The 17928-nt window shown below is 48.6% G+C and overlaps 1 protein-coding gene across 1 annotated transcript; it reads right to left on the bottom strand.

Annotated features, from left to right (window-relative positions):
* Positions 1–39: 39 nt before the first annotated feature.
* Positions 40–5190, bottom strand: LOC137095409 (carcinoembryonic antigen-related cell adhesion molecule 6-like). Its single transcript, XM_067462041.1, has 2 exons — positions 5092–5190; positions 40–589 (listed from the first exon to the last, which is right to left on the bottom strand). Exons 1-2 carry the CDS (start codon positions 5141–5143, stop codon positions 210–212), a joined length of 432 nt encoding a protein of 143 aa, XP_067318142.1. The 5' UTR covers positions 5144–5190; the 3' UTR covers positions 40–209.
* Between the last annotated feature and the right edge of the window lie 12738 nt (positions 5191–17928).

The following is a 17928-nucleotide window of genomic DNA, read 5'->3' as shown; positions in this document are numbered from 1 at the left end:
CTGGGGTGTTCCAGCGTGTGTCTCTGTAGATCTTAGAAAACTATCTGTGGGTTTTTCTTAATCTGTGTGTTTGTTTTGCTCTGTTAGAAATGTAATACAATGGTATGGTTGCTGATGACACGATAAATAAATAAATACATAAATAGCCCAAAATGTTACAGGGTGCCATGTTTCACTGACTCGACATTCTAGGCCTATGGCACCAAGGGTTATGGAAGCCTACCGCTGATCACAAGCTCTACGGTCCCAAGCCTACTTTCAAAGGGGCTCTCTAGCAGGGCGGTGTAGTTGGCAGTGTCGCTGACGGTTAAGTCTGTGATCTCAAGGGTGCAGTTGGCATCCAGGGTCTCTCGCCCGGTGTAGCTTGTCCTATTCCTAGACACCGGGCGCGGATAGAAGTAAAAGACAACGATGGTGCTATCCCCGTCCGTTCCCCCTCGGAACCAGCGACAAGTCACGATGTCTCGAGGACTAGTGAGTGGGATGAGGCGGACGCTTCCTCCTTCCATCGGCTTCAGTGGCTCCACCGTGATATCTGTCGGCTTCCAGGTGGCTTCGGTCGAGAAGAAGCAAACACTCAGGATGAAGGCTGTCGAGAGAAGAAGGGAAGGGGCGTCACTCCCCGCAAAGCATCCCTTGGAGGCAAAGACACCTGTTACATCCACACCTGGCTCATATCTCAAAGCAGCCCCTGGACCTCCAATGCAGCGGTTCTCAAAATGTGCTCCATGGAGCCCTTGCTCCTAGTACTACTACTACTACTACTACTATTACTGCAAAGGCTGGGTGGCGGTTCTCAAAGTGTGCTCCATGGAGCCCTTGCTCCTCCTCCTACTACTACTATTACAAAGGCTGGGTGTCGGTTCTCAAAGTGTGCTCCATGGAACCCTTGCTCCTACTACTACTACTACTACTATTATTGCAAAGGCTGGGTGGCGGTTCTCAAAGTGTGTTCCATGGAGCCCTTGCTCCTACTACACTACTACTACTATTATTATTACAAAGGTTGGGTGGCGATTCTCAAAGTATGCTCCATGGAGGCCTTGCTCCTACTACTACTGCAAAGGCTGGGTGGCGGTTCTCAAAGTGTGTTCCATGGAGCCCTTGCTCCTAGTACTACTACTACTATTATTGCAAAGGCTGGTGGTTCTCAAAGTGTACTCCATAGAGCCCTCCTCCTACTATTATTATTTTCAAAGTATGCTCCATTGAGCCCTTGCTCCTACTACTACTACTATTACTACTACTTTTATTACAAAGGTGGGTGGTGGTTCTCAAAGTATGCTCCATGGAGCCCTTGTTCCTACTACTACTACTACTACTATCACAAAGGCTGGGTGGTGGTTCTCAAAGTGTGCTCCATGGAGCCCTTGCTCCTCCTCCTACTGCTACTACTATTACAAAGGCTGGGTGGTGGTTCTCAAAGTGTGCTCCATGGAGCCCTTTCTCCTACTATTATTACTACTACTATTATTATTACAAAAGCGGGGTGGCGGTTCTCAAACTGTGCTCTATTGAGCCCTAGCTCCTACTAATACTACTACATTATTACAAAGGCTGGGTATCGGTTCTCAAAGTGTACTCCATGGAGTCCTTGCTCCTAGTACTACTACTATTATTATTGCAAAGACTGGGTGGCGGTTCTCAAAGTGTGCTCCATGGATCCCTTGCTCCTACTACTACTACTACTACTATTACTGCAAAGGCTGGGTGGCGGTTCTCAAAGTGTGTTCCATGGAGCCCTTGCTCCTAGTACTACTGCTACTATTATTGCAAAGGCTGGTGGTTCTCAAAGTGTACTCCATAGAGCCCTCCTCCTACTATTATTATTTTCAAAGTATGCTCCATTGAGCCCTTGCTCCTCCTACTACTACTATTACTACTACTTTTATTACAAAGGTGGGTGGTGGTTCTCAAAGTATGCTCCATGGAGCCCTTGTTCCTACTACTATTACTACTACTATCACAAAGGCTGGGTGGTGGTTCTCAAAGTGTGCTCCATGGAGCCCTTGCTCCTCCTCCTCCTCCTACTGCTACTACTATTACAAAGGCTGGGTGGCTGTTCTCAAAGTGTGCTCCATGGAGCCCTTTCTCCTACTATTATTACTACTACTATTATTATTACAAAAGCGGGGTGGCAGTTCTCAAAGTGTGCTCTATTGAGCCCTAGCTCCTCCTCCTACTACTACATTATTACAAAGGCTGGGTATCAGTTCTCAAAGTGTACTCCATGGAGTCCTTGCTCCTAGTTCTACTACTACTATTATTGCAAAGGCTGGGTGGCGGTTCTCAAAGTGTGCTCCATGGAACCCTTGCTCCTACTACTACTACTACTATTATTGCAAAGGCTGGTGGTTCTCAAAGTGTACTCCATTGAGCCCTCCTACTACTATTATTATTTTCAAAGTGTGCTCCATTGAGCCCTTGCTCCTCCTACTACTACTATTACTACTACTTTTATTACAAAGGTGGGTGGCGGTTCTCAAAGTGTGCTCCATGGAGCCCTTGTTTCTACTATTATCACTACTACTATTCTTACAAAACTGGGTGGTGGTTCTCAAAGTGTGCTCCATGGAGCCCTTGCTCCTCCTCCTACTACTATTACTACTATTACAAAGGCTGGGTGGCGGTTCTCAAAGTGTGCTCCATGGAGCCGTTGCTCTTACTATTATCGCTACTACTATTACTACAAAAGCTGGGTGGCGGTTCTCAAAGTGTGCTCCATGGAGCCCTTGCTCTTACTATTATCACTACCACTGTTATTACAAAGGCTGGGTGGTGGTTCTCAAAGTGTGCTCCATGGAGCCCTTGCTCCTCCTCCTCCTACTACTACTACTACTATCACAAAGGCTGGGTGGCGGTTCTCAAAATGTGCTCCATGGAGCCCTTGCTCCTCCTCCTCCTCCTACTACTACTACTATTACAAAGGCTGGATGGCGGTTCTCAAAGTGTGCTCCATGGATGCCTTGCTTCTGCTACTACTACTACTACTACTACTACTCCCAATGGTGGCCATCCAGCCATAGATATGACTGAGAAATGATAGATAGATAGATAGATAGATAGATAGATGATAGAATTGTAGCTTGGGAAGGGATCTCTAAAGACCATCCAGTCCAACCCCTTCTTCCATAGAGGAAGACACCATCCAAGCCCTCCTAAAAGACAGCCATCCAGCCATAGAGATGATTGATCGAGAGATAGATAGACAGAATCCAAGATCGGGAAGGGATCTCTAAAGACCATCCAGTCCAACCTCTTCTGCCATAAAGACACTACCCAAGTCCTCCCAAAAAATGGCCATCCATGACTGAGGAACAGATAGATGTAGTCCAACCCTCCAGCCATAGAGGAAGACACCATCCAAGCCTTCCCGACAGATAGCCATCCAGTCATAGATACATCTCTAAAGGGATGTCTAAAGAACATCCAGTCCAAAGCCTGCGGCCATAAAGGAAGATATACATCATCCCATCCCTCCCAACGCATGGTCATCTAACCATAAATATGACTGAGAGACAAGCAGATAGATAGATAGATAGATAGATAGATAGATAGATAGATAGAGATAGATAGATAGAGATAGATAGAGAGAGAGAGAGAGAGAGAGAGAGATAGATAGACAGATAGATAGAATAGTAGATTTGGCTCTGTAAAGACCTAATGTTGAGGTGGGACCCCTTTCCCTGCCTTTGAGTCCTGGCTCTCTGCCTGGACCTTCTCTCCCTTCCCTGTGAGAGCTCCTTCCTTCCTTCTTTTTTTCTTTCTTTCTTTCCTTCCTTCCTTCCCTTCTTTCCTCTTTCCTTCCCTCCTTCTTTCCTTCCTTTTTTCCTCCCTCCCTTCCCTCATTCCTTCCTTCCTCTCTTCCCTTCTTCTTTCTTTCTTTCTTTCCCTCGTTTCCTTCCTTCTTTCCTTCCTTCCTCTCCATTCCTTCCTTCTCTCCTTCCTTCCTTTTTTTCCTCCCTCCCTCCCTCCCTCCCTTCCTTCCTTCCTCCCTTTCTCTCTCCCTTTCTTTCTTTCTTTCTTTCTTTCTTTCCTCCTTTCCTCTTTCTTTCCTTCCTTCCTCCCCCTTCCTTTCTTCCTCCCTCCCTTTCTTCTTTCTTTCTTTCTTTCTTTCTTTCTTTCTTTCCTTCCTTCCTTCCTTCCCTCCTTTCCTCTTTCCTTCCTTTTTTCCTCCCTCCCTTCCTCATTCCTTCCTTCCTTCTTTCCTTCCTTCCCTTCTTTCTTTCTTTCTTTCTTTCTTTCTTTCTTTCTTTCTTTCTTTCCCTCATTTCCTCTTTCCTTCCCTCCTTCCTTCTTTCCTTCCTTCCTCCCCATTCCTTCCTTCTCTCCTTCCTTCCTTTTTTCCTCCCTCCCTTCCTTCCTTCTTCCCTTTCTCTCTCCCTTTCTTTCTTTCTTTCTTCCCTTTCTTAATTTCTTTTTTTCCTCCTTTCCTCTTTCTTTCCTTCCTTCTTGCTTTCCTTTCTTCCTCCCCTTCCTTTCTTCCTCCCTCCCTTTCTTGTTTCTTTCTTTCTTTCCTTCCCTCCTTTCCTCTTTCCTTCCCTCCTTCTATCCTTCCTTTTTCCTCCCTCCCTCCCTTCATTCCTTCCTTCCTTCCTCCCCTCCCCCTTTCTTCCTTTCTTTCCCTCCGTTCCTCTTTCCTTCCTTCCTTCCTTCCTTCCTTCCTTCCCATTCCTTCCTCCTCTCCTTCCTTCCTTTTTTCCTCTCTACCTCCCTTTCTTCCTTCTTTCTTCCATTTCTCTCTCCCCCTTTCTTCTTTTTTCTTTCTTTCCTATTTTTCTTTCTTCTCTCCTTTCCTCTTTCTTTCCTTCCTTCCTTCCTTCCCCCTTCCTTCCTTCCTTATTTCCATTCTTCCTCCCTCCCTCCCTTTCTTCCTTCTTTCCTTCCTTCGTTCCTTCCTCCTTCCTTCCTTCCTTCCTCCCTCCCTCCCTCCCTCCCTCCCTCCCTCCCTCCCTCCCTCCCTCCCTCCCCCTTTCTTTCTTTCTTTCTTTCTTTCTTCCTTCCTTTCTTCCTTCCTCCCTCCCCCTTTCTTCCTCCCTCCCTCCCTCCCTTCTCTCTTTCCTTCCCTCCTTCCCTCCCTCCCTTCTTCACCTGCCAGGAGCGTGGATGGCGAGGGCCCCTTGTTCCCGAGGAGGGCCGCCATCCCGCTCCAACTGGGCTGCCCGGGGGTCTCCTGGATGGGCTTTGGGGGTCTCTCCCTGCCCCTCCCTCCCTCCCTCCCTCCCTCCCTCCCTCCCCTCCCCTCCCCTCCCTTTGCTTCCTCGGGAAAGAGGCGCGGGTCCCGTTGCGGCCGTCGCCGGGCGGGCATTGTGAGCTCAGCGGGAGCCAAGGGATGGAGGGAGGGAGGGGTGGAGGGATGGAGACCCCAGCCCCCCCCCCCCACCACCACCACTCTTGACCTCTCCGGACGGACACCCCCCCCTTGAATTAATGACTTCCTTTGGTGTTTTCTATTGGTTCCATCTTTGCGACAACGTCTCTCCTTCCCTCTGTTTCCATGTTGGTGTGTTCAATCTTTGTTTTCTTTCCAAATTCAGAGGCTTTGAGCCCCCCCCCCCCCCCCCCCCCAGGACACTCTCATGTAAAATCTGATTTGAATCGGATTATATGGTAGCCTAGGCTCAGATCCTGCAAGGAAGAAGACTCCAGCCAGACATGGAGGGAGAGTGGCCAGGTGTTCAAGCTGGGTTTAGGAAAGGCAGAGGAACCAGAGACCAGGTTGCCAACATCCGGAGGCTGGAGAATGGAGAAAGGCAAGAGGGAGTTTCAGAAAAACATCTATTTCTGTTTCATTGACTCTTCTAAAGCCTTTGACTGTGTGGATCATCATAAATGGTGGCACGTTCTTGGTGGGATGGGCATCCCAAGCCCCCTTCCCTCTCTCTCTCCTGAGGAATCTGTCCAAGGACCAAGGAGCCACAGTCAGAACTGACCACGGAACAGGAGACGGGTTCCAGATTGGGAAAGGCGTCCAGCAAGGCTGCATCCTCTCACCCAACCTTGTTAACGTGTATGCAGAACACATCATGCGAGGATGTGCGGGGCTTGAGGAATGCAAAGCTGGGGTGGAAATGGCTGGAAGAAACGTTCACAACCTCAGATATGCAGATGACACCACTCTGATGGCCGAAAGCGAGGAGGAGCTGAGGAGCCTTCTAATCAAGGTGAAACAAGAAAGCGCAAAAGCCGGGTTGCAGCTAAACATCAAAAAAAGCAAGATTATGGCAACAAGAATGATTGACAACTCATAGAATCCTAGAATCAAAGAGTTGGAAGAGACCTCCTGGGCCATCATCCAGTCCAACCCCATTGTGCCAAGAAGCAGGAATATTGCATTCAAATCACCCCTGACAGATGGCCATCCAGCCTCTGCTTCAAAGCTTCCAAAGAAGGAGCCTCCACCACACTCTGGGGCAGAGAGTTCCACTGCTGAACGGCTCTCACAGTCAGGAAGTTCTTCCTAATGTTCAGGTGGAATCTCCTCTCTTGTAGTTTGAAGCCATTGTTCCATTGCGTCCTAGTCTCCAGGGAAGCAGAAAGGAAGCTTGCTCCCTCCTCCTCCCTGTGGCTTCCTCTCACATATTTATACATGGCTCTCATATCTCCTCTCAGCCTTCTCTTCTTCAGGCTAAACATGCCCAGTTCCCTAAGCCGCTCCTCATAAGGCTTGTTCTCCAGACCCTTGATCATTTTAGTCGCCCTCCTCTGGACACATTCCAGCTTGTCAATATCTCTCTTGAATTGTGGTGCCCAGAATTGGACACAATATTCCAGGTGTCGTCTAACCAAAGCGGAATAGAGCATGGGGAGCATGACTTCCCTGGATCTAGACACTAGGCTCCTCTTGATGCAGGCCAAAATCCCATTGGCCTTTTTTGCCGCCACATCACATTCCTGGCTCATGGTTAACTTGTTGTCCACGAGGACTCCAAGATCTTTTTCAACTGGAAAATAGAGGGAGAAAATGTGGAGGCCAAGACAGCCTTCCCGAAGGTCCAGCTCTCCCATCCGTAGATGTGACTCCAGGGAATACCATGGCTTTGACTAGGCAATGGATCTTGGTTGCCAGTCTGATGTCTCTACTCTTGACTATTTGATCGAGACTGGACCTTGCTCTCCTCCCAAGAAGGAAGCATCTTCTGATTTCCTGGCCACAGTCTGCATCTGCTTACCTAACTATAATATCTCAATTCTTAATTCTATTCTTAATTGTTCTCAATTCTCAATTAAGCGTACCCAACTATAACTCAATTGTTTTTGCAGTGGTTTGTCGGAGCGACCTATTCAGCCTCCAGCACATCAGATATCTATCTTCTTCAGAACTGAATAGGGCAGGGAGGGCTCCAAAATGGAAGTCTGGCCTGGGAAAAGAGGCGGGCACAAAAGTTACTCTCTGGGCCAATCATTGCAGAGAGCCTGCAAACTGGACTTCCTGCCTCTGGCTGCTAACTCTGTAGGCTTTGCAAAACTGCCACAGCTCTGAAACAAAACAGGTTTCTTGGGAGATGGAACATATAGTTCACCTACAATCAAAGAGCATTCTGAACTCCACCAATAATGGAATTGAACTCCCCCTGAAGACGCAGGTTCGCAGCTTGGGAGTGATCCTGGACTCATCGCTGAGCCTGGAAGCTCAGGTCTCAGCGGTGGCCGGGAGAGCTTTTGCGCAATTACAACTTGTGTACCAGTCTGATCTGGCCACAGTGGTCCACGCTCTTGTTACATCCTGAATAGACTACTGCAACGCTCTCTACGTGGGGTTGCCCTTGAAGACTGTTCAGAAACTTCAACTAGTCCAGCGAGCGGCAGCCAGACTGCTCACCGGAGCGACATACAGGGAGCACACCACCCCCCTGCTGTGCCAGCTCCACTGGCTGCTGATTCAGTTCCGAGCACAATTCAAGGTGCTGGTTTTGAGCTACAAAACCCTGTACGGTTCCGGTCCAGTGTATCTGTCCGAACGTATCTCCCTCTACGTCCCACCCCGGAGTCTGAGATCATCTGGGGAGGCCCTGCTCTCGACCCCACCACTCTCACAAGTGAGGCTGGTCGGCACGAGGAGCAGGGCTTTCTCAGTGGTGGCCCCTCACCTGTGGAACTCACTCCCGGGGGGAAATCAGGGCATCGTCATCCCTCCTCGCCTTCAGGAGGAGGGTGAAGACGTGGTTGTGGGACCAGGCCTTTGGGCACTCTGGCAATTAAATCAGACAATCAGGCGAGTAAGACCAACAGGATTGATGAAGTGGAACGTAAAACTAGATCTATGAGTTAGCGAATGCTGACCATGTAAGAGGAGAAATTGGGTTTGTATTTGGTTTTATTGATTTTATTGATTTGATGGTTATAATGCATGAATTGTTGTCAACTGTGAATTGATGTAATTTTGTGTATGATTGTTTTATGATGCAGGCATCAAATTGTGCCTTTGCCTTTGTAAGCCGCCCTGAGTCCCCTTCGGGGTGAGAAGGGCAGGGTAAAAGAACCCCAAATAAATAAATAAAATAAATAAATAATAAATATGGCACACAGAACTCCCACGACGAACAGAAAATATATATATCAGTGATTGGATGGGGGGGGGGGGGGCGCCAAAATACTGTTGGCTTACCATGGAAAATTACCGAGGGCCGCCTCTGGTCGTAACATGGGTAACAGAATTTCTATAACACCAGGGAACCCATGAATATGTTTACTGATCAGCCTATCAGCTGAATTCCCATGACCTCTTGTCATCATAGTTTGTGGCAGCCACACAAAGTTTCTGGAGGAGAACTACTGCTTGCCACGCAGGACGAGCGAGGTCCACCTTGAAAGGTGCCTCCCACCCACCCCGCACGGGGCCCAGCAAGGCCGAGGGCTGCAGAAGGAACTTTCTGCTGATGTTGGAAGGGAATATATAGTTGTTCCTATTGCCTCAAGAGCGCCCCTTGGGGGTCAGTGCCCTACACCAATGCTTATTGGTTCAGCAAATGTCTATTGCAGGGGTCCTCATGATATCGAGCTGCTTTTAGCAGGATCTCCCTGAGAGAGCGATCCCTGAGGACTGCACCAAAGAGAGTCCTTAATAAACCTTGGTGAGGCCAGAGAAAGCCAATTTCAGCCATAAAAATATTTAAAATAATAAATCCTCACCAAAGTGGAAGAAGTTTTTTTCAAGCGACCGAGGTGTTTTATGAGCGATTCAGCTGATATCGGATGCATTTCAGGAATCATTCCACCACAAGCATGAACATACAGAGACCGGGAAGCATTTTTATAGAAAAAATACAGTTTCGCAATTTTGAAATTCCCGCCCACCTTCCCCGCCCGGCTTGTCGGTGATTGGTGGAGGGCCGAACAGCTGGGAGGAGGCTTGCCGAACCTCCCCCGCGCTCAGCCAATCACCGAGCTCCCTCGCTTCGGGCGGACCAATCAGGAGCGCCCGGCTGCTTTGAGGGGCTAGCGAATCAGGAGCAAGGAGGCGGGACGAAAAAGTGACAATGGAGGGGAAGGATTATGACAATCTTGACAAAGAGTCTTCCTGCATCCGGGGCAAAGTCGGGCCAGCTGTGAAGACAGCTATTGTTCAAGTCAATGCGTGGGTGATTGAATCAATCTGACCTTTCCTGTCAGCGCCGGATCAGCTGAGTTTGTTAAAGAGTTTCGGGTGATATGATCAGGGTTGGGCACAAGACCCCCTGATGTGAAGTCTTGCCCTTATTGTCTTTAGTAAATTAGTTCCTGGCCGGAGGAAGAATGTTGGCCATGCTCCGAAGACAAATGAGGAAACTTCCTGAGCTATTGTCCATGCAAGGGGTGAGCTAATGTGGGGTCCATTATGGGGCAAATGACCCCTCGGGGCAGCTGTGCACGCTCCAGTCCTTTGCTTCAAAGTTTTATGGGGCAAAGTTGAAGGGGTACAGAGGATATTTCATAAGGGGTACATATACATTAAAATCATAAGCAGCATGCATTAATAAAAGTCCCACCGCGATCCCTCCCTCCGAGAAGATTTAATCAAAGATTTGATCTTTATTCAAAAGAGTCTGAGCATTCCATGTTCTGAGGAAGTTCATGAGAGAAACTGTTTTCCAAGTCTGAGAAATGGGTAAAAGGAGAGCCTTTGGTGGCGAGGAAGCCCGTAGATGGATCATTGGTAGGGCTGCTGGGTGTCCCTGGCTTTGGTCCTGGGGAAACTACAATTCTCACCAAAGGGCAGAAGTCCCAAGATCCAGCCATTTCCCAAAAAGCCTCGTGGGGTCCTTGTTGTTGTCGGTGCCTTGGCAATGTGACCAAGACTTAACCTTTGTTGTGTAGTCTGGTGCCCTTGCCCTTTGCAGAACTAGAAGTCACTATCCCTTATTTTGGGGGAGGGGGGGGGTGCTCGAAATTACTCAAACTTTTTAAACTGGGGGTCAGTTCACTGTCCCTCAGACAGTTGAAGGGCCAGACTATCATTTTTTTAAAAAAATCAATAAAAAATATTCCTATGCGCATTGCACATATCTTATGTTGCGGTGTGGAAGGGCCCTGAGAGGGAGGGGGTTCTTTCAAGCCCTCTTTAGGCAGTAATTCCAGGAGCAGAGAATGGGAAATCTTCCTATTTCTAGTCTGAACAAAATTTGGCTACCAGTATTAAAAAAAAAACTCTAAAATTATAAGTGTAAATAAAGAACAACACTCAAACACAGGGGAACTCCAGACAAGAAACAATCAGGGCCAGCTAATCACCTCTCAACAAAGGACTCTCCCTAAAAACTGTCAGGCTATGAAATGGCAATCAAGGTGGCCAATTGAAACATTCATACCTACCTCCAACAGACAAGAGTTCTTTCTCCCACCCTGGATCTTCCACAATTTTCCTAGTTAAAGGTTTTCCTCTGACATGAAGTCCAGTCGTGTCTGACTCTGGGGTGTGGTGCTCACCTGCATTTCTAAGTCGAAGAGCCGGTGTTGACCGTAGACACCTCCAAGGTCATGTGGCCGGCATGACTGCATGGAGCGCCGGGGCAGCTTCACTTGGCTGGCTCCCGCTGATGTCGAGCACCCCCCCTCCCCCAAAATAAGGGATAGTGACTTATAGTTCTGCAAAGGGCAAGGGCACCAGACTACACAACAAAGGTTAAGTCTTGGTCACATTGCCAAGGCACTGACAACAAGGACCCCATGAGGCTTTTGGGAAATGGCTGGACCTTGGGACTTCTGCCCTTCGTGAGAGTTGTAGTTTCCCAAGGAACAAAAGCATGAATCAGTTGCAGCACAGCTGGGGTTTCATCTGCCAGCCTTCCCAATGATCATGGACTCTCTGCCTGCATGCCTTGGACTTCAGTACATACTATCTCCCTCATGAACCTTCCTCAAAGACCTTTTAAAACATTGGACTTCAGGCTTCTTCATGAAAATTAATCCTCTTATTAAATATACTTGGAATGTGGGACAAAGATAGGGTTTTGTTGCTATGAAATGCTTATGATTATGAATGTATGTATCTTGCTATGAAATATTGCCTTTCCCCTTGACTTTTGCCCCACAAAGAAGTGGCCAAGGACTGTTGCAATGCTCGAGGGAGAATCCCTGCCTCCCTCGAAACTTCCTTTTGATTGACTCATCTGCATGAAACAATAGCCATTATGATTTCTTTATCTCGTTTTCTGAGCATGTCTGGCGGGAGGGGGAAATCTATGAGACTTTGGGAAGAAAGATTGAAATTACAAAGGGCAGCGTTGACCCCTCTGTGGTCCGCCGCCTGATCCTGTTTGTTCTCCTCTCCAAAACTCATCAAGGACAGGAAAACCTTTCAAAAGGAGATCGCACCTTGCCAGCCAAGACAAAGCCTCACATTCCAGTTGGCCGGCTATCCCTAATCCCATCATTTCCCCCATTGTCCGCGGTCGTCCCGCCCTGCCTGCTTCTGATTCGTCCATCCTCAGAAGCGAGAAAAGTCTGCTGATTGGCCCTCCAGAGGCGGAGAAGCTTGCTGATTGGCCCAGGGCGAGGCGGGCTGCCAAGCCTCCTCCCAGCTGTTCGGGCTGACAACCAATCAGCGCGAAGCCAGGCGGAGAGGGGCGGGCGGGAATTTCAAAAGGTTTTGCTGTACTTTCTGTATAAAAATGCTTGTAAAATGCCTAGCAGTATGCTTGTAGGGGAACTATCCCTACAATGCATCCAATTGCAGCTGAATCACTAATAAAACACCTCGGTCGCGGAAACTTCTTCCACTTTGGTGAGGATTTATTATTTTTAATATTTTTATCGCTGAAATTGGCCTCGCTGGCCTCACCAAGGTTCCAGGACTCTCTTTGGTGCGGTCCTCAGGGATCTCCTCGGCTGGGGAGACCCTCCTAAAAGCAGCTCGATATCACCGCTGCCCATCGGGCCTGACAGATAGCGTGAGCCAGCCAAGGGAGGAGCAGTACTGCGTGGCCTACTCTCGTGTAAAGCACCTTGCGAGGTGCTTTACACGAGAGTAGGCCGAGCGGGGCAGCTGCCCTTGGCTGGCTCATCCTCCTCATTGGGCCCAATGGGCAGCGTGAGCCAGCCAAGGGCAGGTGCTCCGTGCAGTCTACTCTCGCATAAAGCACTTCGCGAGGTGCTTTATGCAAGAGTAGACCGCACGGAGCAGCTGCTCTTGGCTGGCTCACGCTGCTCATCGGGCCTGACGGGTAGCGTGAGCCAGCCAGGGGAGGAGCACTGTATGGGGGGGCGCTCCTCCTCCACAGGCCGGATAAGTGCCCTTGGCGGGCCAGAAGTGGCCCGCGGGCCTTAGTTTGGGGACCCCTGGTCTATTGGTTCAGCCACCCCTGCCCGAGGGGCAGCCCTTCTGTCAAGACCCAGAAGCCTTAAGTATAGCCAAACACAAGGTAGAAGGTCCAAACACAAGTTTGTTGTACAAAAAGAGTCTTTTAAGGCACTTAACTTCAGTGCAATAAGCTCCAACAGTAATTTGGCATCAGAAATAAAGCGATACCAGCAACCAAAATATAACCTGGATTATCCTGGCGTTAAATCCGGGTTAAACTCAAAGTTTAGCAATCTCCTTGAAAATGCACACAGTTCACAAACACAGTCACCAGAGGCAAATAACAAACTCCAAAACGTCCCAAAGTTCAAGAACACAAGTAGGCAAGCTGTTAAAGTCCAAAAGCACAAAAGCGATGTCCAAACCAGTCCGGAGTCAAGCAGCAGGGTTGAAGTCATTGAGCGAGAAGTAAACACAGGAACACAGGAATCTGTAGTCCAAGGACCCAAGCTCAAGAATTGGCAGGAGCAAAGATTCACACCCCAAAAGAGACACTTTGCCTTCTGCAAAGATCCATACAACCAAAACCCATTTTTATCCTAAAGTTCCTCATCAGAAGCTGAGGAGCTCCCCACCCTTTCCTCATCGCTCTCCGCTGTGTGCCATCGCACCTGGGGGCTATTATCCTCAATAAAGGAGGGATGGACATGGCATCTTTCCCCCAGGGGATTGCTTCTTGCCCTCCTATAGGAAACTGGAACTCTCAAAAACCCAAAACGCTGTAAATAGCTCAAAATATATTTTATTGATCACAAAGTCATTTCTTCAAAGCAATAAGCTGGAAAACTTTAGAGGGGTGAAGGAAAACATACTCTACAGTCTCTATTAGTCCTGGGTCCAAGGGGTTTGAAGCTGAGAAGCCTCACCAAGTTTCCTCTTTCCTCAATGGCTGTGAATGCCGGAGCAAACCACAACCCCAGTTCAGATGGCCTATGTCTTGAAGATTCAGAATCTTCCTCTGGTGCCAAAGGAACCGGCTTGAAGGCGCCTGGGTCTCCTCAATAATTGCCCAGGACGATCTGGACATAAAGCATGAGTCCCAGGGGTAAAAAAACCTCAGAACTGCTGCTAAGAGGTAACTTAAAACAGGGTCCTTTAGAGAATGAAGTCTTTTACTCACATCCATGTGGTGTGATCTCTGAAGGCAGAATGAAAAGAAAAGGAAGTTCTCCCCTCTTGCAGGAAGAGGTGGAGCCAAACAGTACTGATTGACACCTATAAGTAACCAATCCATACAACTGTACACAAGCAATGTAAAAAGGGGCAGGATTAAGCATGATACAACAGTTAAAACCTTGCAACTAACAGTTCTATACATAGGAGGCGCAACTCGCGCCGTCACAAGCTGCCCCATTCCCAGCAGCTGAACCCGAGCGCCCATCCCTCCACCTCTGCCAGCGTCTGTCAAGACTTAGATCTTGCCAAGTGCTCCCCGGTTGCCACTCTTCTGTGAATCCCTCAAAATCATCACTAGAGGTGGGTTGGTTACAGATATCCCTAATTTCTTGGACACGGGTCCAATCCAGTTCATCCTCCTCCCCTGTGTCATTCCCAGACCCATCACTCCTTTCAAACCCCATGAAGTCCTCATTTTCTGTAGGAGCGTTAAGTATCTCCCGGATACGCTTCCTTTGAATCTCTTCGTCGGACTCTTGATCGCGAGTAGCCCGCTTAACTCCCCTGCTTTCCTCCCCATCCCCCATTTCACAGACAGAGAAGCCCTCAAAGGTTTCAGAATCACTCGGGGCCATGATTATCTCCCTAATCCGTTTGCGCTGCTGCTCCTCTTCCAGCACCTCTGCTGCCCTCTTCTCCCTCCTACCAGTAGTAGCAACGTTAGCATCACGCTGAACTACAACACCTTCAGGGTGATATCGAGCTGCTTTTAGGAGGGTCTCCCCAGCCGAGGAGATCCCTGAGGACCGCACCAAAGAGAGTCCTGGAACCTTGGCGAGGCCAGCAAAGCCAATTTCAGCGATAAAAATATTAAAAATAATAAATCCTCACCAAAGTGGAAGAAGTTTCACCGACCAAGGTGTTTTATTAGCGATTCAGCTGCAATCGGATGCATTGTAGGAATCATTCCACCACAAGCATGCAGGAGCACAGTGATGCAGGCATATTTATACAATTTTTGAAAACCCAGAGTTCAAACTTCCCACCCCGGCTCCTCTGACGTTCCCCGCTGTGATTGGGCAACAGGGCGAGCAGCTGGGGAGGAGCCTCCGATCCCCTGGGCTCCTGGACCAATCAGGGAGCTTCAGGGGCGTGCTGGATCCAAGGGGGAGGGCTCCCGTCGCCCGCCGGCCAGCGAATCAGAAGAGGGGAGGCGGGACGACAGAACACAAAGAGAGTTCATGAACGGGTCAATGGAAACTGGCCATGTGCTCAGCGAAACAAAGGAAAAATGTCTCCAGCCGATGCAGCTTATTGTCCTTTGAGTGGTGCAAATCACCATGTATGAGGAAGTCCGGTTGTTTTCCAGGCTGGCAAACAGGGTGTTTGTGGAGATGAGACTGATACAATTGTGTTGTCGTGAAGGTGCAATTGAGTAAATCAAGGGGAGGGCAAAAGGGGACTCTTTGTCCTCCTGGTAGGGAAATGATATTCCTGCTAAAGGGCAAGCTGAAATGCCTGGGCTGTCCTCCTCCGAGGGGCAAAACAGCTGGCCGAAGCTATTATCCCTGCAAAGGGAAATGATTGATAAACATTCTGAATGATTGGCAGCTCAATCGCTCTTTTCTGGTGGGATTTCTTCATGGGTTTGAGGGGAAACAAAGGCCAGGAGGAGGGAAAGGGGTTCTGGCCATGAAAGGACCAGAAATATAATTTTTATACATATAAAAAACCCAAAAGGATAGAATTTTTATAAAGGTAATCCATGCAGGGGACAGAAAGGAGTTCATAGTAAATGGCAAATCCGTAAGAATCAAATGATAAATCCACAAAAGTATTGTCCCTCGGTTCATAAGAGACTTTCAGGAAGGATCCCAGGAGCCCTGCGCTCCTGCTGACCCGATGCTGCCCTTGTCCTTAGAGAACTATAAGTCACTATCCCTTATTTGGGGGGGGGGGGGTGCTCGACATCATTGGCACGGTGGCCCAGTGCATCCAGCGGGTGGATAAATGCCCCGTGGGGGGGGGGGGGGGCAGCTTGAGGACCCCTGAGCGAAAGGAAACAGAATCCACATGGCAACCTTGAGGTGTCTCTTCCATTTTATTTGTGAGTAAGACCTTGTCATTGCATGGTCCGTCAGTGCAACGGATGACACTTTGGAGATGTTTTTTTCTCAAATGGTGACATCTGAAACCTGGATGAGAACGATATGATTTCAATAATCTGTCCTTTCCATCCATTTTCATGACTTGACGGTGGTCGTTTTTGTTTTTCTGTGTTCCGTTCTTCAGGCCTGATTCATCAATATGTTCAAGCACCCAAGGGAGCAATGAGGCCTGGCTCGAGAGCAGTGCGTGTGGAAAAGATCTTGGAGTCCTTGTGGACAGGAAGTTAAACATGAGCCAACAATGTGATGTGGCAGCAAAAAAAGCCAATGGGATTTTGGCCTCTATAGTGTCTAGAATCCAGGGAAGTCCTGCTCCCCATGCTCAATTCCGCTTTGGTTAGACCACACCTGGAATATTGTGTCCAATTCTGGGCACCACAATTCAAGAGAGATATTGACTGGAATGTGTCCAGAGGAGGGCGACTAAAATGATCAAGGGTCTGGAGAACAAGCCCTATGAGGAGCGGCTTAAGGAGCTGGGCATGCTTAGCCTGAAGAAGAGAAGGATGAGAGGAGACATGATGAGAGCCATGTATCAATATGTGAGAGGAAGGCACAGGGAGGAGGAGGGAGCAAGCTTCCTTTCTGCTTCCTTGGAGACTAGGACGCAAGGGAACAATGGCTTCAAACTACAAGAGAGAAGATTCACAGGTTCAAGCATAAATATGTGAGAGGAAGCCACAGGGAGGAGGAGGGAGCAAGCTTGTTTTCTGCTTCCTTGGAGACTAGGACGCAATGGAACAATGGCTTCAAACTACAAGAAAGGAGATTCCATCTGAACATGAGGAAGAACTTCCTGACTGTGAGAGCTGTTCAGCAGTGGAACTCTCTGCCCCGGAGTGTGGTGGAGGCTCCTTCTTTGGAAGCTTTTAAGCAGAGGCTGGATGGCCATCTGTCAGGGGTGATTTGAATGCAATATTCCTGCTTCTTGGCAGAAAGGGGTCGGACTGGATGGCCCACGAGGTCTCTTCCAACTCTTTGATTCTATGATTCTAAGCTTCCTTTCTGCTTCCCTGGAGACTAGGACGCAATGGAACAATGGCTTCAAACTACAAGAGAGGAGATTCACAGGTTCAAGCATAAATATGTGAGAGGAAGCCATAGGGAGGAGGAGGGAGCAAGCTTCCTTTCTGCTTCCTTGAAGACTAGGACGCAATGGAACAATGGCTTCAAACTACAAGAGAGGAGATTCCATCTGAACACGAGGAAGAACTTCCTGACTGTGAGAGCCATTCAGCAGTGGAACTCTCTGCCCCGGAGTGTGGTGGAGGCTCCTTCTTTGGAAGCTTTTAAGCAGAGGCTGGGTGGCCATCTCTCAGGGGTGATTTGAATGCAATATTCCTGCTTCTTGGCAGAATGGGGTTGGCTTTTTTGCCGCCACATCACATTGTGGGCTCATGTTTAACTTGTTGTCCACAAGGACTCTTTTTCACACGTACTGCTCTCCAGCCAGGCCTCATCGTCCCCCATTCTGTATCTTTGCATTTCGTTTTTCCTGCCAAAGTGGAGTATCTTGCATTTGTCACTGTTGAACTTCATTTTGTTAGTTTTGGCCAATCATCTCTCTAATCTCCATCACCTTTTCCATTCAGGGAAAGGCTTGCCACTTGGACCCCGAGACTTACCTCTTCTGTGTCTTCTGTGGTGGTAACAGCTGGAGCAATTGTCCGAATTTCTGGGCGAGAAGAGCCTAGAGGAAGGAGAAGACAAGGTGGTCAAACCGGCCCATTTTCTTCTCAAGTGACACCAACATCTGCTCTCTGCCACAAGGGGGCAGTGTAGATTCATTGCCCAGCACACCATGCTACACCGAAAGCGAGGAAAACAGGGCCAAGTTTGAAGGCGGAAGCAGAAGTGTTATTCTTC

The sequence above is a fragment of the Anolis sagrei genome, chromosome Y, assembly GCF_037176765.1.
Source record: "Anolis sagrei isolate rAnoSag1 chromosome Y, rAnoSag1.mat, whole genome shotgun sequence".
Classification (NCBI taxonomy): Eukaryota; Metazoa; Chordata; class Lepidosauria; order Squamata; family Dactyloidae; genus Anolis; species Anolis sagrei.
This window is presented reverse-complemented; position numbering and strand designations above follow the sequence as displayed.